Here is a 23,579-nt window from a genome sequence, read left to right on the forward strand (position 1 = left end):
AAAAGTTAGCAACTACAGCTATATGCGGATAGACATACAGTTGGATATATGACCCTGAAAGTCAGGAAAAAGGTCTGGGCTATAGAGAGGAAGTTAAGAATCATCAACACGTATAACAGAATCTGTGGAAAAGGATAAAAATACCCCCATAGACAATGTAAATTAAGACTATGAAGAAATTACTACAATGAAATTTTAATAAACTATTTCATCACCTGACTATCTCCAAGATTGTAAAATCATTTCATTTATACATCATCTGAGTGCTTTGAACACAACCGAAACATACCAAAGAATATTCAAAATTCATTTTATAATTAGAAAGCACAGTAAGGAAAATTAATTGGGATCAATATTTCCAAAGTGTATTCACCAATGAAGTGTATGTACTTGTGACTCTTAAGAACAGGAGTCAGCAGAAAGCCAAGCAATATCAAGAGGATGTGCAGTTAAAAAGAATTTTAAAGAACATAAAATTGCTAGGGACTAGAAGCAAGTAAAAGAGTCTATGTATGTAATATAAGTGACCCAAAAGGTACCAGAAATTAAGGGAAATCAAAAGGATTAGGATTCCAGGAAGCTGACAGGTTGGGTCAAGATGCAAGCTAACAGAGAGCCATGATGTGAACGTGATGTGAGGCCAAAGCACGTGTTTGCTGACAGATCCCAGATGGTGAAGGCCCTAGTTTCAGGAGCTGGCCATTCTAAGGCAACAATGACATTAAGTGAGTAACTACACTAAGCTGGAAAGAGAACGATTGCTCACCTTCATTGAATGCTGATCACAAGCCAGGCACAGGTCCAAGCAATTCACGTGTAGTTTCTCATTTAAACCGACAACAATACTATGAGGTAAATGTTAATAATATTATCATTCCCGTTTTACATTCAGGTCAGAAAACTGAAGCTCACTTGCCCCAGGTTACACAGTAAGTGAAACAAAGGCCAGAAACCAATTTCAGCTAGTATACCTAGCATACTACTGTTATCATTCAATATTGTAGGGGGAAATTTGTGCTTCAATGGAAAATGATGCATTTTTTTAGACAAGCAAACCCATCCAATTCTGACCTTTCTTATGCCTCAGTTTTAGTGTCAGGAAAACCTGAGATAATTCAGGTAAAGTGCCAGAACGTTACTTCATTTAAACAAATATTTATTGAGTATACATGCCAGGCACTATTCTAGGTCCTGAAAACAGTAGTAAATAAAACAGATCAAAACAAAACAAAACCTGCACTCATGAAGCTTAATTATAATGAATGTGTAGCACATAGGAGTGTTACGTATCAATATTATCCCTGTTACAAAGCATTATCCCAACACAAGTTCTGTGGTCCTAAATTGTTTCTATAAGTTTTACTGTAATAAAACTATAAATATTCTATAGATTTTATAGTAATAATAGGTAGGACATAAATACACAATTCAAGATAACTCAGACATTGGAAAGACACCAGAAATTGGGAAGGGGAAATAGAAATTTGAGGAAAGGTCTGCTGATAGAACTTTGAATGCATTACTATCCTCTTTTGCCCAAGAAAAGCCATGAAAGCGCGCCAGCACCTGCCTGAAATCTTAAGCAGGTGTGCTTATAGCTTATTTGTTTAAACTACTTTCAAACGTTTGAGGAATGGCTTGAGAAAGAATAAGCATTAGTTTCCACCTTCCAAGATAAGGTATGCAAACACAAAGAGATTCTGAATATATTTTATTAGTCCAAATTCCTCTACTGTCAACAGAGTCTAGGGGGGTTTTGTTAACTGGATGTTTGAACGCAGTTCGTTAAAAATAAAATAAAGACCTGCTTAAGCCTGGTGCAGCCTAAAATAGCAAGGCCCTAGGATCTTCCGTTGCTAAGGCAACCAGCTCCGCGCCGGCCCAAAGGAGAGGGAACCTGAAACCTCGGTGACCCGGGGGGGGTGCCCACCTTCCTTCTGTGTACACAGTTTATTTGTGTGTTGGTTTTTTTGTTTACGGTTGGGAATAGGCAGGGAATACAACTGTCGATGGGGATGCTAGATTCGTGGCTTCTGTTCTCGGTAGAGGGCGCTATATATAAAAGCAGTTCGCCTACAAACACCAACACCCCGTTTCTCGCCTCGTCGCAGCACAGACGCCCGCAACTCTCTTCCGCAGCTGATTTAATTTTGGCCAGAAAAGCCCCGCCCCCCCGGGGATGAGAACAGCCCCACCTGACAATAGCTTCTCGCGATCCTTGAGACGGCGTGAGCTTTGCGTAACTTCCGGTCGTGACCCTTCAGCCTTTCGGCGATTGGTCCGTTTCCACGGCCTGCTGCGTGACTTCCCGGCCGGTTCCTGGGGCAGCACGTGTGGAGCGGCGTGAAGACGCGGCTACGAGCTGGTCCTCAGTGGCGTTCGGGAGGTACCGTGTCACCTTCCGTCCGACTAGGAGAGAGCCGTCGCCCCTCTTTGGGGTGAGCGACGCGCGGCTACAAGCATGGTGAGCAAGCCTCCCTTTCTCGGGGGTGGGGCGCTTTGGTTTGGCAGAGACCGGGTTCCTCTGGCGCCAGTGGCTACTGCGGCCTGGAACTGGGAGGGCTGGTCCGAAGGTGAAGACAGGCGGCTTGTGGCCCAGTGCCCCGGTTTGGGTTACCCTTACCACCCCGGGCATAGTTTGCAGTTTAGAGTGGGTCTCCCGCGGCCAAGCGTTCCTGGGGAGTAGAGAGAAGAGAATGGCCTACTCTTTACCATCCCGCCGTCCCGAGAGGCCTAAAAACCTGTGACATGGGAAACAGACGCGCCACCCAGTGCTTCATGGGGTCGAGCAGAGAGGGAGTTGCTAGTCTCTCCAGACATTGGAATGGCAGGTGTCTGCCCTATCTGTTTGCTCTGGGGAAAAGGAGGGTCTAAGGTTGGGCCCGAAGCAAGGCGGCTTACTCAACTGGAATGATGCTTTCTCAGTTCAGAAAATTAAGGTTGTGTAGTGAAATAAAAACGCAGAAGGATGATGAGTCTTATTAAACTTAAGCTGTTGTGTCATGGTTTTAATAGTTGGTACAGGAACTGTCTTCCTCAGATTTTCCTGTGGCAGGCTCCTGTCATTCTGGTTCAGACTGTCAGGGATCTTCTCTGAGCACTCATTCTAAAGTAACTCTTGAGTTATTTGCACATCGCTGTGTTTTGTTTTTATTGTCTTTACCTGAAATCATGTTTTTGATGATTTGTTTGCGGAGAACAGGAACTTTGACTTACGTGTTGCTGTATTCCAGTGCCTACAACAAAGTCTGGCACAGGGTAGGTGCCAACAAAAGTTTGTTGAAGGAAGGTAGTATACATTGTATTGAACATAGTTGGTGTTTCTTGCCTTGGAAGTGCAGGTTTTAAAAACCTGTTGATCATAACATAACTTATTGAAGATGCCTATGTGGACTATGATATTATTCACTGTTCCGTTGTTGTTGTTCTGATTTACTTCATTATTCTGATTCTGTTTCTTTGAAGCCTCACAGGAAGAAAAAGCCCTTTATAGAGAAGAAGAAAGCTGTGTCTTTTCACCTGGTCCACCGGAGCCAACGAGATCCTTTAGCAGCAGATGAGACTGCACCCCAGAGGGTTCTGTTGCCTACACAGAAAGTGGGTCCTGTTCTATAGCTAATAAGTTTGTAGGTAGACTGTTGATAGTTTTTAATAAATTATGTGAGCCAACTGCTATTTTCAGATAACTGTGATCTTCTGGAAAACAAAATCTGTGATTTAATTTTCAGTAAATAATATATATATATATATTTTTTGTCTACGTTGGGTCTTCATTGCTGCACGCAGGCTTTCTCTAGTTGCGGCCAGCGGGGGCTACTCCTCGTTGGAGTGCGCGGGCTTCTCATTGTGGTGGCCTCTTTTGTTGCAGAGCACGGGCTCTAGGCACGCGGGCCTCAGTAGTTATGGCGCACAGGCTTAGTTGCTCCACAGCATGTGGGATCTTCCCTGGACCAGGGCTCGAACCCGTGTCCCCTGCGTTGGCAGGTGGATTCCCAACCACCGCGCCACCAGGGAAACCCAATGTGTTCATTTTTACATTGTGCATATTTATTTTGTTGGATAATTTATCTTTATTGGAGGTGTTTAAACGAGCAGTCTTGTAGAGTAGTGGAAAATATTTATTAAACCATCAGCAACAAGGCTGCATGGTGTTATTTAGGGCACAACCGTATGCTTAGTCTCTGCTTTCCATAAGATCTTGGCGTTTTGTAACCACAGACTGCATTTTGCCTCCTGGTCATCTCATGAAATATAAAACTCATGAATTAGCTTTAGAAAATACCAGGGAGCCTTTAAGAGGTTGATTTGGTAATTATCAGTTAGAGTATACTTGTTAAGTGTGGGTAATGTGAAAGGAAGTGTTGGGGAACACTGGCATATGTAGCTTTTTAGTAAAGCCAGTGGGTATTGTGCATTGAGAAGTTTCTTTGCATATAAATACAAGAAATTGTAGTTACCTTTCAGTGCCCCCTAGTCTTCTAATCCTCCACATACATGATAAAACAAAGTGTGTGTGTGTGTGTGTTTCTTGGCTTAAATTGTTGCCCAGAAATGTCTAGTGGAAGGAGGAATTTTTTTATTCCATTTTAATTTTATGTGGCATTTTGTGTTTCCCGAGTTTGTCAAGAATTCTTTGTCTCATTCCTATCAGCCAAAATGTTCATGGGCCATTTGTCCCCTGTTCTGAAAGCTGTGCTTATTGGAACGTTCCTGAGCCTTATCCTTGGAACAGGTACTAATTCCATTTTGTTTATTATGCTAGATAAAAGATGAAGAAAGGCGAGCAGAACAGAGGAAGTATGGAGTGTTCTTTGATGATGATTATGACTACCTGCAGCACCTGAAGGAACCATCTGGGCCCTCAGAGCTCATTCCCACAAATACCTTTGGTGTACCTTACAGGGAAGATGAGAAAGAAGAACCTTTAGCAACTTCAGTAAGACTTTTTAGCAATTCAAATATGAGAGAGAGTGTGTGAGGAGCCATGAGTGAAGAACCACCATTTTTTAAATCAAGATAACTGTTTGGGGCAAGAAACGGTGTCAGTCTGAAGAGCACAAAGATAAGCCATGCCTTCGCTTAAAATTGTATATGTGTATGCACATACATACCATCAGGAGGGAGCAGGTCTCCTGTTCTCGGGTTGTTGAAAGTAATGGTTTTTGACAAGGTTGGAACTTTTGATTAATAATTATGGTCATGCTAGGTAGCACTTTTCAGTAGAAGAAAAGCTGCTGATGTTCTGTATGTTAAGAGCTTAACTGTTTCAGCATCGTAAACTGCTCTAAGATAGACTTAACTTTTGTGGAACTTTTGCAGAATGTTCAGATTTTAACGCTTGTAGAAGCTGCAGGCTAACCGTAAGAGAGAATGGAGGCAATAGATTGTAATGAAGTTTCTGTTGCTTTTCTCAACAAAAATGCAGTCCATTTTAATACTTTATCTTTTAAGTACATATGAGAGCACATGTTTATATGAAATTAGTGCTCCTAATTTAAGTTCTGTTTTCTTCTCCCTGCTTATGTAAAGGATGCCCATGTTGCATGCCTTTGTTATCTCATTTTTAATTTAGTATTAGTATAGAGTAAATTTCCCTGTGAAACTTTTATATCACTTGGCACTTAAAAAAAAGAAGATACTAATGTACTCTGTTTATTGACAAAAAGAAGAGATACAGAGGGCACCAGTTTCCCCTGCTTCTCATTCTCCAGTCCTATCATGGTCTAGACATTCTTTTCCTTGGGGAAGATGTGATCATAACCCCTCCAATCCATACTTGTTGCTTAAGGAGAGTCGGAAGGGTTAGGTTTCAGGGTATCATACCAAAAAAGATAATAACTGCACCTGTTCATTCACTCACTAGGTCATAGCTCTCTTGTGAGGCCTCACACCCCACTGCCACATCTTTAACAGAAGCTACTTCTCTACACCTTCTTCCCCAAGGCTGTTGTATCAGTAATAGGATATATATCTTATTGACTCATTTCCTTCTACCACCAACTGAAGGAGGGGAGGTGGTCCAGTAGTGACTTAACATCTTTATCTTATGTAGTAAGAAAAGTTTTAATAAAGTCCTAACATTCTTCTGGCTGAATTGTGTTGGCCAGTAAAAGATTAGTTTTTAATTCTTAATTCATTTTGGGTAAAAGTAACCACTATCGAATTGGCTTTTCTAACAGAGTAAGACTCTTTCTTTTTCTTTTTGCCATGCCGCGTGCAGCATGGCATATGGGATCTTAGTTCCCCGACCAGGGATCGAACCCATGCCCCCTGCAGTGGAAGTGCAGAGTCCTAACCACTGGATCACCAGGGAATTCCCCAGATAAGACTCTTTACTGGACACTTCAGTGATGTTTATAAGGATGAGTGAATTATGTTTGAAAACAAGTGCCATTGGTTTTCTGTAGCATGATGCAAAAATATGAGTAAGTCCCATGTGTTTCTTCAACTTTAAAGTAATTTGTAACAAACCACCAAAATTGAGTAAACCAGCAATATTGAATATGCCCTAAAAACAAAAGCAGTGCAGAAAGACAGTGGAGAAATTAGTAATGCTTGATTAGCCCCTAATTTTCACTTGAAGGAAAGCAGGTGCTGCCACAGTGGAAAGCAGTTGGGCAAACCTCATGTAGTTCGGAACCACTGCAATCACTAAAAAAAATTACAGTTCCCTTTTTTAAAAAATGTAATCACTATCTACACTTTAATTATGTATATGATTCTTTGACTGTTTTTCATGATTTGAAAAATATTTCCAAAGGTAATTCATTAAGCACAAGCTGATCCTCCCTTTTTTTTTAAACCCCGGTTTCCAAGGATAGTCACAAAGAGCATCTTAAATATATTTTACCACAATTTTTTAAAAATTAATGTAATATGCACCAAAAATCATTAAATTATGCACTTTAAGTGGCTGGATTGTGTAGTATGTGAACTATATCTCAGTAAAGCTTTTTTAAAATAGGATTCTACAGCAGAAAGCCAGATCTTTCTTTGTCCATGTTTATGCCACCGAAAAACTCTGGAAGCCATAACAGCTTACTAGGTACGCACTGATGCTCCTCAGAGGCTTCCATTTCAGCAGGCTCTGTCTGTGAGCCAGTGAGAATGTGTGCCTCTGCTTCCTGCCTGCTGCTAGACTGAGGACGGTATGGTGGGCAGGTCCACAGACAGAGAACACCTGGTGGTGACTCACATTATTAACTAAGTGGTTGTAGGGATGAAACGAAAGCATAAGGACCGGTCAGAAAGTATGTGCCAGCACATGTTGAAGTAGATTGGATGGTTTGCAGCATGAGGGGAGTTCACATGAAGGAAAGTTCCAAAACAGTAATCAAGAAGGGCTTCGTGGTGAAGGAGGGAACTGAGTTGGTCCCTAAAAGGGTGGCTTTGGGAATTCCCTGGCGGTCTAGTGGTTAAGACTAGGGCTTTCACTGCCATGGACCCAAGTTTGATCCCGGGTGGGGGAACTAAGATCCCACAAGCTGTTCGGTGCAGCCAAAAAGAAAAAAGAAAAAAAAATGGGTGGGTTCTATTAAAGAGAGAAGAAGGACCGTTCCAGTCAGAAAGAAGGGACATATTGTGGGTCATCATGTCCAGCACATGTGTGCTCCGTAAGTTACTTTGAATTATTCCATGATGTGAGGAACTGGACTTGATTTACATGGAGGTTGCATTATTGAGTAACAGGATACATAGAGTAGACCTTGAGTTTATAGTGCCTTGAAAATCAGGAGTGAAAAAACCTGTTAAAAGTTCGGGAAGGTCATATTATAACATTTTAAGGAGTCTTAACCTGGCAGTAATATGAAGATTGGACTAGATGTAGACTAGGCAGCAGCTGTGGTCGTCTGTGTCCTGGTTAACCGTGAGTAAGATGGTGCCCAGAGGACAGGTGTGAAGTAACTGTATACAAGAGAGTTCAAAGGGATGGGTGGTTAGAAATGATTTACGACCACCCTAGGATTTAAGCAGCCAATTTGGAGAAAAGCTGTGCCAGTACTAGAGATTAGGACGTTATCTCTGGTTTAAATAGGAAAAGATTAATTTTGTTTTGAAATTTGAGGAGAGTGGAGTTATGAGACCTGGATTTGAATCTCAAAACCCCACTTAACTAGTCTCAGGCAGGCATGCCACTTAACCTTTCTTAGCTTGTGTTTCACTGAAACATGCTGATAATTCACGGGGTTGTAAGGATTAAGTGGGATAAAATACTGGAGAAAGCTTTGTGAAGTATGGCAGGGAGGTTGCTTTTGAGATAATGATGGAATATACATGTTTAAAATATGTAACTGGAGCACAAGTGAGAGACAATGCAGAATGTAGTTGTATTAGTAGGATTGCTGTAACAAATTACCACAAATTACCACTGGGTGGCTTAAAACAACAGAAATTTATTCTGTCACAGTTCTGGAGGCCGGAAGTCTGAAAGTAAGCTTTCAACAGGGTTATTCCTTCTCGGGGCCTCACAGGCAGAATCTGTTCATGCCTGTCTCCTAGCTTCTGGTGGTTACCAGCAGTCCTTAGTTTTCCGTGGCTTGTAGGTGCAGCGCTCTAGTCTGCCTCCATGCGTTCTCCCCGTGTGTCTTGTCTTCACATGGCTTCGTTATGAGGACACACCAGTCAGTGGATTAGGCCCCCCCCATCGCCCAGTGTACCTCATCTTAACTGGTTACATCTGTAAGGAATCTGTTTCCAAATGACGTCATGTTCTGAACTCCTGGGTGGACATGAATTTTGGGGGGGGCATTTCAACTCTTCGTAGTTCAAAAGTATTTCTAAATAAACCTAACCATTGTGTAACTTCCTTTTCAAGACCACTGGAATTAAATTGCCTTCCTCAGTGTTTGCATCAGAGTTTGAAGAAGATGTTGGATTGTTAAATAAAGCAGCTCCTGTTTCAGGTGTGTATAATTTCTTTAACTTTTCAAGTGGATAGAGCTGTGTTTTACAAAAAGAAACGTATAGTAATGATATAGGGTTTTTCTGTCCCTGGTAAAGAGCTTAAAGAATTGAGATGTGTTTGAATTCAAATTAGAGATCAGTAAATTAGGAAGGGATGACTGTGATCTTCGTCCTTTTCTTTTATTGCCATCAAATTCTTAGTCTTTAAAGTTCCTATTTGGAGAGGAAAGTGGGAAAATTATTTTAGGTGATCTAGTAAGGGAATTTTAGCCTAGCCTAACCTCTTACAAAGGAAACAATGATATTCAATAAGCCTTACATTCATATAGTGCAATCTTGAAAATACTTAATCTGTTAGCTTTCAGAGTTTCTCCCAAGTGTGTAGAAGTATTTTATAGAAATCCATTTTACCGTCTGTTCCAGATACACCAAAAATTTTAATGTTTGTTTCTTTGCAGTACCAATACTGTATTTTAGAACAAACACGGAAGTTCACAGAAGTGGTGTTTGATATTTCCTGCTAAATTACCTTAGTTATTGACTAACATTTGCCATGTGGCATTCATTCCTTAATTCATTCTACAGATTTCTGAATTGCCACTATGACCATGTTTGGGTTAAATCAGAATAAAAGCATAATCCCTGACCTCAAGGAATTTACCATCAGTTGGGAAAGATAGACAGTAAATGGGAAATTACGATTATAGTGCAAATGAATAAGTAGTGGTGAGGCACCAAACCCAGCCTGGGGGAGTTGGGCAAGGTGTACTAGAGGACATGAGGCAAGGTTGATTTCTCAGGTAGAACTTAGGCAGGTGAATGAAGGAGAGTGGGGTGGGGAGGAGAGGATATTCCAGACAGAGGAAACTATGTGCAAAAACAAGAGAACACAGATACAGGAACCTGCACACCTTTTAGCATGCCTGGAATGAAGGGTAAAGATTAATATGAAATGAGGCTGTAGAGTCAGACAGTGGCCATTTTGTGAAGGGTGTTGGAAGCCATGTCAGTTTACAGGTTTGAACTTGAAAGTTTTTGTAGGACTCTGTAGTAATTTTAGTAATACATATAGAAGAAAACAGCTGAAGAAACAGGTTGGGATTTTTAAAAATCTCATAGTCTGAAAAGACAAAGTTTCACAGGCTACAAATACTAAATGTATTTCTTCTAACAGGTGAGAGTTACTTCTAACAGGTGAATTTAAAGCCCAGTTTTTCTGTGGGTAAAAGCTTTGGATTTTGCTAAATAGACACAGCTTAATGTTGTAGATCTATCATGAAAGTTTTTACTAGTGGGTATTGAAACCAGAGGGATTTTTTTCTTTTTTAAATTTTCTTGGAGTTCTCTATCTCTGTGTCTATTCCTGAACTGAACTTTTTAAAGTTTTTAATCATTGTTTTATCCTCAATACATAGGCAGAGCCTGGCATATAATAGCTACTCAGATTATGTTAAGTGAAGGAATCATGCTTTCTTGGAAATTATTGCTCAATTTTTGTTTTCCTTCTAGGACCTCGGCTGGATTTTGATCCTGACATTGTCGCGGCTCTTGATGATGATTTTGATTTTGATAATCCGGATAATCTACTTGAAGATGATTTTATTCTTCGGGCCAATAAGCCAACAGAAGAGGAAGAGGGAATGGAGATACAGTATGTGTGGTTTGTTTTGAAGCAGGAATGACCTGACTGTTGCTTCTTCTGTAGGATAGTAACCATTAGATGTTATAGCTGGAAGAGGCCTTCGAGGGCATTTAATCTGAGACTTCTGATTTTAGAGCAGAAAATGTGAGACTTGAGGTCTTTACAAACCATCGACAGATGGGGCTAAAGTCCAGGTTGCTTGATTGCTAGTTCATTACTTTTCCAGCCAAACCAGACGGGTCAAGCAGCACAGCTGTTCCTGCCTAAACAAGAATCCTGCCTCTGAAATACCCTCAAATTTTACTTGTGCAAAGTCATTTGGTTCTGTTGTTTTTCAAGTTGTTTTGACATTTAATTTATGGCTCTGCCTTTAGGAAATCTGAGGCTGAAGATGACAGTGAGTGGGAAGATGTGGATGATGAGAAGGAAAGAGGTAGTGATGATGATAAATATGACCCTGCAGGCTCATCAGATGAGGATATGTCTTACCCTGGAAAACCTCTTGGGGCTGTAGAAAATCACTTGTTCTGGGAAGAAGAAACAAAAAGTCGCTTTACTGAGTATTCTTTGACGTCTTCGGTCATGAGGAGAAATGAACAGCTGACCCTACATGATGAGAGATTTGAGAAGGTAAACTCTCCAAATAAGGGGCCTTTTAATACTAGTTCCTAGTACAGTTTATGACATTGGAACCCAAAGCTAGAACTTTCAGCGTTAGAAACAGACTATGTCTTTTATTAAAAGAGTGCATAAAACCACCCCAGTTTTAATTCTGGAAAGAATGTGTATAAGTCAAAAGGTGACTGGTCAAACCTCCTGACTTCCTCTTAGAATCTGATACTTCAATTCTGAACCTCTATGATCCCAATCCCTAAGATTATGCTGTCTTCCTCAAGCATTGGCCTGAGCATAAACAAAATTCCATTGCTTTCCCTTTTTTTGAGTGATTTTCATACTGTTAATATCTCAGGGCCTAAAGTGGTATTTGGCATATGGCAGGGATTCAGACTGTTGAGTAAATTCCTTCAAGGTGAATCTAAGGTAAAGGCTCTGACTTTGCTGCCTTTTCACTAAGTACTCATTTCCCTCTTCTCTCCAAGCAGTAGGCAAACTATTAGTAATAACCTCACTCTTCAGGAGTTGTATCACCCCCTGCTTATTCTTTTACAAAGCCCAGCGGAGTTAACAGCATTGGAATAATACAGTAAGCATCATCTAAACCAGAATGAGATTTGTACATAAACAGGAGGCTCTTTAGTTACATGGTCTTTTAGCTTGCATAATCAATGAATTTGAAAATATATGTGAAATATTATGAGGTAAAGATTTCTGCCTAGCATTTTGTTCACCAAGCTGAACAGAATAACTGCTTTTCATTTTCATTTTTAAAATTGAAGTATAGTTGATGTACAATATTATGTAAGTCAGAGGTGTACAATATAGTGATTCACAATTTTTGAAGGTTATATTCCATTTATAGTTATTATAAACTATTGGCTATATTCCCTGTGCTTGCACAATATATCCTTATTTTATACCTAATAGTTTGTACCTCTTAATCCCCTGCCCCTATATTGCCCCTCCTCCCTTCCCTCTCCGCTGGTAACCACTAGTTCGTTCTCTATATCTTTGAGTCTGTTTCTCTTTATTTATGTTCACTAGTTGGTTATATTTTTTAGATTCCACCTGTAAGTGATATCATACTGTATGTCTTTCCCTGTCTAACTTATTTCACTTAGTATAATACCCTTCCAAGTCCATCCATGTTTTTGCAAATGGCAAAATTCCATTCTTTTTTATGGCTGAGTAGTATTCCATTGTGTGTGTGTGTGTGTGTGTGTGTGTGTGTGTGTGTGTGTGTACACACACACACACCCCCCACATCTTTATCCATTCATCTGTTGATGGATACTTCATATCTTGGCAATCATAAATAATGCTTCTATGAACACTGGGGTGCACATATCTTTTCAAGTTAGTGTTTTTGTTTCAGATATATACTCTGGTGTGGAATTGCTGGGTCATATGGTAGTTCTATTTTTAGTTTTTTGAGGAGCTTCCATACTGTTTTCCACAGTGGCTGCACCAATTTACATTCCTACCAACAATGTACAAGGTTCCCTTTTCTCCACATCCTCACCAACATTTGTTATTTGAATTCTTTTTGGTGATAGCCATTCTGTCAGGTGTGAGGTGATATCTCATTGTTTTGGTTTGGGTTACCCTGATGATTAGCGATGTTGAACACCTTCTTATGCGCCTGTTGGCCATTTGCTTTTCCGCTTTGGAAAAATGTCTCTTCAGGTTTTCTACCCATTTTTTAATTAGGTTGCTTGGTTTTTGTGTTTCTGATGTTGAGTTACATGAGCTGTTTATATATGTTGGATATTAATCCCTTACTGGTCACATCATTTGCGCAAGTTTTCTCGCATTCTGTAGGTTGTCTTTTTGATTTGTCAGTGGTCATTTTCATATTAAATGGCAGCCTGTATTCAGACCAGGTGTCAGTCTGAGAGTGCTGAGTAGAATGTCTTCCACGCCGTCCTGTTATGGTGCTAAATCCCTGCTAACACTTAAATGGTAGTTGTGATCCTCCTAGGGCTTGAATATTGTACGGGAGTAAAAGTAATGTAAAAATACCATTTAAATGCTATAGTCTTAAAGAATACATTCATTTTTCATCTTATCTTTTTCCTTTTTATCCAAGTTTTATGAGCAGTATGATGATGATGAAATTGGAGCTCTGGATAATGCTGAATTGGAAGGTTCCATTCAGGTAGACAGCAATCGCTTAGAGGACGTTTTGAATGACTACTATAAAGAGAAGGCGGTGAAGTACGGTGACTTTTCCTTGATTACTTCCTTTTTTTCGTTTCAAATAAAGTCTGTAATCGCACAGCTGAATCTAGAAAATACCCAGTCAAGATCCATGTTTAGAAAATGTATGTTTTCCTTAACCTTTGGCTCCCATTTTGCTATTAAGAGTTCTGAAGCTGAATATAACAGTGGGTGGAAACATACTGAGAACCACTTTCTCTATAGCTTTGACCTGAGAGTCATGATGGAATAGCTGAGGGTTAGAGTACAAGGTCATGTTCCACCTGGAGAAGGAGATGGTGCTTCTAGCCTCTTTGGCTGAAGAATTATTCTGACTTCTAAGTATATACACTCTTCATCTTCCTGAAAAAGGTGTTCTGAGAAGTACATCAGTTTGTCTCTGCAGCCTGATTAGCATAACTTTCTATCCAAATATTTGGTAAATCATCATCCACATCAAGGTGATTTCTCTGAGAGAAACTAATGAAGTGTTTACATCTGCTAGAAAGGTCTGATGTTCCCTGATCACTATCATATGTAGATCCCAGAGCAGGACAAGGGCTATATTCTTCGAGTGAGTTATTTGAATACTTTGAAGAGGCAGATGGGCTGATGCTTTTCAAGGCTTTAAAAAAGATCATGTTATATAGGAAAGATGCCTTCTTGTTTAATGTGTTAAAACCTTGCAAAGACACAGAATTTTCCTTCCTGTCAGCAGAATGTATATCCAAAACCTGCTGTAGAGGAGAGGCAAGCCCGAGGAGAGCTGATTTTGACAGGAAGTGACAGATGGGGCAAATGAGTTTGTGGATTTTAAAAAATGTTGTAGTTCCCTAAGCTCTTTAAGTGCAGTTTCAGTAACGTAACAGTGTAATAATGGGTGGTATTTTTTTCCCCTCCTCTATCTTCATTTTTAAAACTCAACCAAAAGTTGTGTAAAACTGAATACTCTTGAACCCTTCGAGGATCAGGACCTGCCAGTGAATGAGCTCAGTGGGTCTGAGGAGGAAGAGATTGTTACTGTAGTTCTTGAAGAAACCAAAGAGAAGTGGGATTGTGAATCTATTTGTAGTAAGTACCTTAGTGTCCATTTTACTGCTAAAAGTGTGATAGTAATTTTAAAGTATTGGGTACATCCACTTCTTTGGAAAAGTACATATTTGTGAAAATGATTTTGAAAAATAATATTTCAGTAATTGAGTTGTAATTGAAACATTTAAAAACATAAGAGAGACTCCATTGTTATTTTGAACTATGAAAACACTAAAATCAGGAATATAGGAGGAACTCAGTAATCTTTGGCTGAACTGAAAGTATACTTATTGATACATGATTTTTGTGTGTGTGTCTGTTTTTTTAAGGTACATACTCAAATTTATATAACCATCCACAACTTATCAAGTATCAACCAAAGGTAAGTAAGTCCTAGTGTCCCGAGCTATTCGAAATATGCAGTGCAGGAAATGGAGTGTAGAAATTATTTTCTCACAGTAGCCCCTTTGTGGCTTGCAACACCATTATAAAAAATGGTACAACAAAAATGTGCCATTAGTGAGCTGTTTTTTAATAAGAGTGGAAAAAGCCACAATGCCATTTGATCTTTCTTTCAGCCCAAGCAAATCCGACTCTCTTGTAAAACAGGAATACCTCTCAGTGTCTTACCTAAGAAAGGGCCCACAGCAAAGCACGGTGAACAAATGCAGATGGTTAGTGACAGGGATCTGCCTAAGGCGCCAACCCAGCCACGTTCTAAAAGTGAAAGCAAAGAAGACAAAAGAGCAAGGAAGCAAGCTATAAAAGAAGAGCGCAAGGTAAAGTATTTTTTCAGATGTGAGATTTAGAAAGAGCTGGGGTGGGGGTGGTCACGGGAATTTTCTTCTGTAAAGTCAGTCTGCATCAGTGTGAAGATCTGAATAACAGCATATTCTTGCACAGGAACGGAGAGTGGAGAAGAAAGCTAACAAATTAGCCTTCAAACTGGAGAAAAGAAGGCAGGAAAGAGAGCTGCTGAACTTGAAGAAGAATGTTGAAGGTCTAAAACTATGACAGTGGAACATTTCAGATAAGGTGCATTCCCCATTACGGGCTCTTTGTTATGTACAATAATGAACGAGGATCGTCAAAGAGATAAAACTGTTCGCTCTGCAATTTTTACTGGCAGGTATTCAAAAGAAAACAGAACAGTATTTGTGTTTATACCAGTAAGTTTTCTCTGCCAGCTGTCTTGTAAATATTGTAATATTTTTAAATTTAATATTATAGGCTTAAATTTGCTTAAATAAATGACTTCATGAACATGAAATGTTTGGATAAATTAAAGGAAAATGTCTTCATAACTTAAATGGAATTGATTTGTTCTTCATTTATTTGTGTGGTTGTTCCAGTTGCCTTTTGCAGATGTTCTCAAATATTTCTTTGAAATCTCTCCACTCCTTTTCAGTACTTAAGTGGTTTGATTTCCTGTATGTAGAAAAGTAACCTAGTTAAGAACTCATTTGAAATAGAGTGGCAAGAAGAGCTTCCCTGAGAAGGTTCCACTGGTAGGAATCTAAGTTTCCCCTTGCTGTATGCAAAGGGTTATTTCAAAAGGATGGTAAAACAATATTGAGGTATTGGGACTCAGTTACTGGCTGACTTGTTTTTGGAATTTAGGAAGAGTGAAGACAGGAAACAGAATAGAAGAAACAATCAAGAAAACTTCCTTGGCTTCAGTGAGTACCTGGCTCAACATCAGAAATATTGACTTCAGTTTAAACTAGAAAGCTTGTCTTTTCAACGTTATTTAATGCTTGGAACCATTCATACTTGATTAAAATACATAGTTGAAAACTTTCCCTGTTTTTTGATGAGATTTTTTAACTTCTCAACTTTTTCAAGGTTCAAGCAATGACACATCACAATTGTTAATTATTTGGTAAACTGTGACTTTCTTGGAACAGACAAGTTGTTAGTGACCCATGTTCATGTGTCCATGGCTAATATGTTGTTATCTGGACTGTTCTGAAAAAAAAGAAATCTGTGGACACTGTTGGTCTGAGTTGGGTACAGAATGGCTGAGGCAGAACCATTCTTAGCAGGTGAGCTGCATTTGATATCTAAGTTATTAGAAAGTGTCTTCATCTATAATTTGATTATGGCTTTTCCTCAGCTGGGAGGTGTTACCTTGTTCTATACGTTATCGGTTCTAAATCTAATCATTGTAGAATTTTTAAAAGAGTTGTGAAAAACGATAGCATTAGGTACTCTACCAACACTGATAGAAAAAACTTGGCTGAAGAGCTTGTCATTACAGAAGTAGAATACTGGAGAGCGTGTATTTAAATGCCAACCTGCAGAAGCAAAGGGCCAGTTGATGGTTTATGTTAGTATCAGGAATGTACTAAATCCTAAAGAGATTGACCATTTATTTTGGTAGCCATCTCATTTGAAGGTTCTTAAAACTAGCAAGAATCTGGAATGTTACTTTGACTTGGTGCTCTTCAGATTCCATCTTCGGAGCTTTTAATTTCACCACACCTGACCCAAATGGTTTAAATTAACACATTGTATGTTTTGCAGTTAAGAGAATGTGCCTATAAGCCACTAGTCTTGGTGAAGCATATGGTGATTTAGACTGATTATCTTCCAAATTTAAGGATCTTGATTTTATTCTGGAAAAAAGTTCTTACATGATATTTTGTATTATTTCATAACATTTTGGAATATTTACGATGTCAGTCATATAAACAGTGGTTGGGAACTTAACATAAGCTCCATGTTAAATGTTAGGTGACCAAAGCAATAAGGGGGTTTTGCCTTAAAGGACTGCATTGTCTGAGGAGGCAGGGTGTGTGCAGCAAAATATAACTAATGCCAAGTCACTGTGATAAGTACCACTTGAAATGAGGATCTTGGTACTTGCTGTTCCCCCTGAAGTGCTCTGGCTGTAAATAAATCATCCTTAAGGATGGTGCTCAATTGTCACCTCCCCTATAAACTTTTCCCTGACCGTGTATTTAAAAATAGCACAAACATTCCTCCTCTGCATTCCTTATGCTCCTTGCCTGCTTTATATTCTCCTTAACATCTACTGGCATCTGATTTTATCTTCTTTTTCAGTCTCATCTCACTAGAACAAACTGAGGGCAGGGTATTTTTGTTTACTACTTTATCCCCAGGGTCTAGAACAGAGCCTGGCATTTGGTAAATGGTCACTGAGAAATATAAAAATGAATGGATAGTTGGGACAGACAATTCAGAAAAGAATTGCTTAAGCTAGAGGAGAAAAGAATTGCTTAAACTTGGAACAAAAAGACGTAGCCTCAGTGTTAGCCAGAAAGAAGACCTCAGGCATCCCAGACAGTTGGCAAAATCGTGAAGAATTTGCCTGCTGTATCTTAAGGACCTATTTTGTTTAAGCACTGTCTATGATTGGTATAAAGTCACTTTTTCAGATACTTTAGAACTTATTTTACAAGTCAAACTAAGTATCAAAAGTTCTTACTATTTGTGATTATTACCAGTGATGTATCCACATCTCCGTTGTGATGTCATCAAATCACCTCAGGTGAAGGACAGAACTTTAGCTATCTTGTAACTTTACTGTTAGATTATCAATACTTTTATGTTGCTTCTTGTGTGCTGACATTAGTATGTTTTATCCAGCTTGTTTGTTCCAGTTAAAGGTCAGAAGAAGGTAAAACTTCTAATGGCCTTATGGAGAATGTATAATAAAACAAACATACCCGCTATTCAAGTTAAGAAGTAGAACAAGTTATTCAAGTTAAGAAATAGAACACAGAAGCCACCTATAGGTGGCTTGAATAAATCCTCAATTTATTCAGTTTTTTCTTTCCTTGGGTAACTTTTATGAATTATCTGGACTTTTATATTAATCATCACCTGCATGGCATCCCTATAAACACAGTATCTTGTTTTGAGCAACTGAGAAGCACAAATCTAGCTCAATGAGGGAAGTAATTGCTACTGTTTGATCAAGGCATCCTTGAGAAGATGAGCTGAATAGTTTCTGAGTCTGACTTCAGCTCTTAGAGTTTACAAGAGCCCCATGTGTGGTGATGTCAGTGAGCCAGGTGATGAGTGAGTCCTGGGAACACAAGTGACCATAGTTGAAGCATCCTGAATCTCCTACCAAACTAGGCTTAACAATTGTATGCTCATTTTATGTTTTATGCTTCTATACTTATGATCTGTCTCTGAAGAGATGAGTGCAGAACTTTCCTGTGGAGTGAAATGAGTATCCTCAGCTTATCTAGACATGTGAGTATGAAGGGTGAGAAGGCACTTCGCTGGGATTTCGTCAAGCAAGCCAAGTATAGAACAGAATGAGAGCCAGATATATATAGGACATGCTATCCTCAGATTACAAAGGCAGTGAATATCTAGGTTATGACAGCCTTCAGCATGTCTGTGTCTTTAGTCCCACTCCTCCAATCTGAACTGGTTGCTTCTCTAGTTCCGGTGCCCAGCTGTTATCCTGGGAATCCCCTTCTCTACTGAATGGCTATTTGCTGTATCTTTTACTCACCTTGTTGTAGAGTATATCCTCCAGTAATTCTTGAGACAGAGTACATGGGATGTAAACTTTTTGAAAGCTTGCACGTCTGGAAATGTGTTCTACCCCCATATTTGATTGATAGCTTGGCTGGGTATAAAACTGTGGGTTGTAAATAATTTTCCCTCAGAAGTTTAGAGAATTTTTCCCCATTTATTTCCATTTTTACTATTTGTAAATCTGAAGCCATTCTGACTCCTTATACTTTGTATGTTACTTTTTTTTCCTCTAAGTAGGATCTCTGTCTTCAGTGTTCTGAAATTTTACAATGATATTTATTGTTCTAGACATATTTTCATTTGTGTGGGTGTCCTCTCAAACAGGAGGCTCATGTCCTTTCACTTCTGGAAATAGTTTAAAATTATTTCTGTTTTCTTCCTTGCATTTTCTCCTTTTGTCTTCTGAACTCCTATTATTTGGAGTAGGACCTCCTGGACAAGTACTCTAATTTGCTTATGTTTCTCTCCATTTCTGTGCCATTTCACTCTACTTTCTGGGAGAGTTCCCTAATTCTATCTGCCAACCTACTGTTGAGTTTTTAATTTCTAAGAGCTTTAATTTTCCTTTAAATTTCTCTTTTGTTTACTTTGGGCTTACATGCTAGAGATTTTCCTCAGATCTCTGGAAATTCCTGTCTGTTTGTTCATGATTAAGATTGGAGGACGAGAACACTAGGAACTCTGGATGGGTAACATTGGTTGATTTTGAGCTTTTTTTTTGTAGGGTGGTCTGGGTGAGCTGTTTGGGAATCTTCCCAATGTCAGTATCTTTAGCTCTTTCTCCATGGAATGATTATATTCCCAGGGAAGCTTCCATTCTGCCTTGAGAGTAAGGGTCTGGCAGGCAGAATTCTGTGACCCAAGTAGAGGAAGGTGGGTGTGGGATATTCTCTGCTTCCAGCATCACTGCTCATGAGATTAATCACTAGATTATATACATACACACACACTTTTGTGTGTGTGTATGTATATATGTGTATATATATACAGTTAATCCTCATTAATCATGGAATCCCTATTTGCAAATTCACCTCCTCACTAAAATTTGTAACCCTAAATCAATATTCATGGTGCTTTCATGGCCATTCACAGATATGACACATACCAGTTAAAAAGTTGAGTCAACCAACACACATGTTCCCAGCTAAGGTAGAGCAAGGGGATGCTCTGCCTTCTTGTTTCAGCTGTCCTACTATAAACAAGTGTCCTTTTTATGGTCTACTTCGTGCCATGCTTTTCATAATTTTGCACTTTTTCTTGGTGATTTCACTGTTTAAAAGGCTCCCAAGCATAGTGTTGAAGGGCTGTCTAATGCTTCTAAGTGCAGGAAGGCTGTGATATGCCTTATGGAGAAATTATGTCTATTAGATAATCTTCATGCAAGCATGCATTATAGTGTGGTTGGCCGTGAATTCAATATTACTGAATCAACAATATATATATTTAAATAAGGTATCTTGAAACATTCATAAAACAAGGTTGTGTGTTGATATACAAATCCATTTGTATAGTGCATTATTTGAGAGTAATGAATGAGTCAGTATTTGTTCATTTAGTGCTTGCAGGGATTTATGGAATGTAACTAGCACAAATAATGAGAATCAACCATGTATATGTGTATATACATCTGTATCTGCCTACCCATGCCTTCAGCTTTGCCTCATGTTGACTCATGCACAGACCTCCTCTCATCCTTTCTGGAGAGTAGACTTCTGCTAGAATTGGAGAAAGACAATCACCCAGGGGCTGTGGGATGAAGGGGGGCGTTCTAGGAATCTTCACTTCTTTTTAGAAAACTTTCTCCCTGATATTTTAGCAATCTCTTCTTCCTCCTCTTCACGTATCCTGTCCCTGTGTCAGAGGTATGTGCTGCTCCAGGGGTTTTTGTGATTTTGAAGGGCTCTGCAGTGTAAATCTGGATGGTTCTCAGTTTTTTCTACCATCAGCCTGGGAAGTGGATTTTGGTGTAGTTTTATGTCCTCCAGGTTGGCTACCATGGTCCATCAGCTTTCCAGATTGCAGTTTTTTTATTCTTGTCCTCTTTCCTCCCTGTCCTGGTCCTCCATGTTTCTACATCCCTTTACTGTAGTGTTTTGGGGGAAAGCAAAAATAAGATGGAGTGTTCTCTTTGCCATCCTAACTCATTAGTCTCAGTTCCTTTTTTTATAAGTCATGTTCCTGAGATAATAAGTTTCAGCTAGTATGCCACCCCCTTTGCCATAAGGCCCTGGAAGATGTCAATATTGCTAATATTTGCATGTCCTGGACTGCAAAGGACTTAAAAAGAGTTTCTTGACTCACTGACAGCTAAATGAGAAAATGTCTTCCTTTTTCCTTCTCTGTAATGCCTTTATAAGGAAATGTGGATTGGTAGGTATCTCTACAAAGCATTCTTAACTTCCAGCTCAGAAAGAGAATGTCTAGTCTCAAGTAGAATTTCTTCCAATTTCATTACAGCCGTAATCCTCTCCAGGTTTCTTATAAAATTTTTGAACTGAGATCTTTGTAATGCTTATTTTTTCATTGTTAACATACTAAACAAAACTGTTGATCACTTCCAGATCACTTTCCTCATTTTAAAAATTGTCTTAAGATTATGAACCAATGTATAAAAACAATAGCCACTTTAATAGTCTACTGAGACTCCAATTAGAGAGGGTAAAGTTAGAAATAGCTAAGTTAATACACATTGTTTTAGAATCTTTTCTATCAAAAGGGTTTTTTTAATGTCATTCTTTTATTTTTTAACAGCAATGCATAATCTTTATAGAAAAATTGAAAATTTAGGAAACTAAAGAAATAGTCACCTTTTTTCTTACCACTCAGAGGTAATTACTATATATTAAATGTGTAGTGTGTGTGTAACATATATATATGTATATATATCCTTCCAGTCTTTATTTGTAAATAAAATTTTCCATGTTATTCTCCCACAAATCATTTTTAATTACTACATTCTCATTCACTCATTGGCAACCTACTTCTATAAAGGCCAGAAAGTATAATTTTTGGCTTTGCAGCTCATAAGGTCTCTGTTAAAACTACTCAACTCTGCTGTTGTAGCACGAAAACGACAGCAGATATTTTATAAACAAACAAATGGGCCTGGCGGTGTACCATTACAACTTTATTTACAAGATCATGCAGCCTCTGATTGGGCCCACTGGCCACAATTTGCCAACCCCTAGATATGTAAACTTTTAATTTTGACATAATTCATGAAAAGTTGCAAAATATTACAGAGAGATTCCTGCACTCTTTATCCAGTTTCCCCCAAGTTACATCTTCACTACAGTACAGTGTAAATACCAGAAAGTTTGCATTGGTATAAGGAGTGTTTATAGTTCCATACCATGTTATTACAGGCATAACCACCACCTCAGTAAAGATACAGAACTGTCTCGTCACCCAGAGATCTTCCTCATTCCACCTCTGTATAGTCACAGCCACCTCCCTCCCTGACCATCCCTACCTCTTAGCAGTCACTAATCTCTTTTCCCCCTCAAACTTGTCATTTTGAGAATATTTTACAAATGGAATCATACATTATGTGACCTTTTGAGATTAACTTTTTTCACTCAGCAATGAGATTGAGTCAGTTTGTGGCATGTATCAGTAGTGTTCCTTTCTATTGCTGAGCTGTGTTCCAGGGTATGGATATAGCACAGCTTGTTTAACCATTCACCTATTGAAGGGCGTCTTGGTTGTTTCAAAAGATTCTTTTAAGGTTCTGTTGATCTCTGTGTTTGGTTCTCCACGTTCCCTTTCTTCCTCACTGTCAAGCTTCCAAGTTGAATGTGGTTCAGAATGTGGTGGTCCATCTATCTCAGGTGTTCAATTGAGTCTTATTGTATCTGTCATTATTTCAAACGCATTGAATTCAGAACTCACTGATTTAAACCAAAGGTCATTGATCCTCCAGGGGCTTCCATTTGCTTTGCAGGTTAGTAGTGATACAGTGTCTTTCTGTTTATGGTGATCATTGAGTAAATAGTCTTAATACTTGTAGAGACAGAGACTCAAGTTTGAGTCTCATTGTTACTACTTACTACCTGTTGTCCTCAAGAAGTCACCTAACCTTGAACCTTCATTTTCTTATCTGTTAAAAAAAAAAAAAGTATCAACCCTATTTCATAGGATTGCTGTGAGGAGTTAAATGAGATTACATAGGAAAAGTGTTTGGGGAACAGGAAATCACCCTACAAATGTTACAGTAATAGTCATAAAAGTAAGTCATCCTTCATTAGTATTTTAGAAAAAAGTAGCAGTTTTGTAATTAAGATGAGTAGCTTTTATTAATGAGTAAGTATGTGGAGAGGTGGGATATCCTTGCTGGAAAAAAAAAAAGAAAATTAAGACCCAGTTCTTACAGAGTTAGAAGGCCAGAAGAACAGAGAGGAAGAGTGGTATTTCTGTATGCTGTAATGGATGACCTGTGCTGCAAATATAATACCATCTGGCAGATGTGAGAAGAAATCATTTAAATCAACAGTGTCTGTAATGAGCTACCATCTGATTCCTGTTAATCAGGCCTTCCTTTTTCCAACTGTCTTCCCATGGTTTCCATGACCCTGTTCTCTCCTGCTTCTCCTTCTGGCTTATCATCATCATCTTCTTGGCCCTTAAATATGGAGTTCCCTGGGGATCATCCCTGTACTTCTCT

At 39.0% G+C, this 23,579-nt stretch overlaps 1 protein-coding gene across 3 annotated transcripts; it reads left to right on the forward strand.

Annotated features, from left to right (window-relative positions):
• Positions 1–2,126: 2,126 nt before the first annotated feature.
• On the forward strand, positions 2,127–15,705 carry LTV1 (LTV1 ribosome biogenesis factor). Of its 3 annotated transcripts, none has more exons than XM_089922074.1 (11): positions 2,127–2,464; positions 3,466–3,597; positions 4,763–4,936; positions 8,816–8,903; positions 10,414–10,555; positions 10,921–11,176; positions 13,254–13,381; positions 14,295–14,434; positions 14,725–14,777; positions 14,974–15,174; positions 15,299–15,705. In XM_089922074.1, the coding sequence occupies exons 1-11, from the start codon at positions 2,462–2,464 to the stop codon at positions 15,407–15,409; spliced, it is 1,428 nt and encodes a 475-aa protein (XP_089778200.1). In that variant the 5' UTR covers positions 2,127–2,461; the 3' UTR covers positions 15,410–15,705. The 3 variants fall into 3 exon arrangements, with proteins under 3 accessions (XP_089778200.1, XP_089778201.1, XP_089778199.1); XM_089922073.1 differs by lacking the exon at positions 2,127–2,464 and adding an exon at positions 2,484–3,258; XM_089922075.1 differs by lacking the exons at positions 2,127–2,464; positions 14,725–14,777; positions 15,299–15,705 and adding an exon at positions 2,482–3,258 and having other exon boundaries at positions 14,974–15,123.
• Positions 15,706–23,579: the final 7,874 nt, after the last annotated feature.

Source organism: Delphinapterus leucas, chromosome 12, assembly GCF_059928025.1.
Source record: "Delphinapterus leucas isolate spDelLeu-1000000601 "Yukka" chromosome 12, BTC_Dleu_Yukka2, whole genome shotgun sequence".
In the NCBI taxonomy this organism is placed as follows: domain Eukaryota; kingdom Metazoa; phylum Chordata; class Mammalia; order Artiodactyla; family Monodontidae; genus Delphinapterus; species Delphinapterus leucas.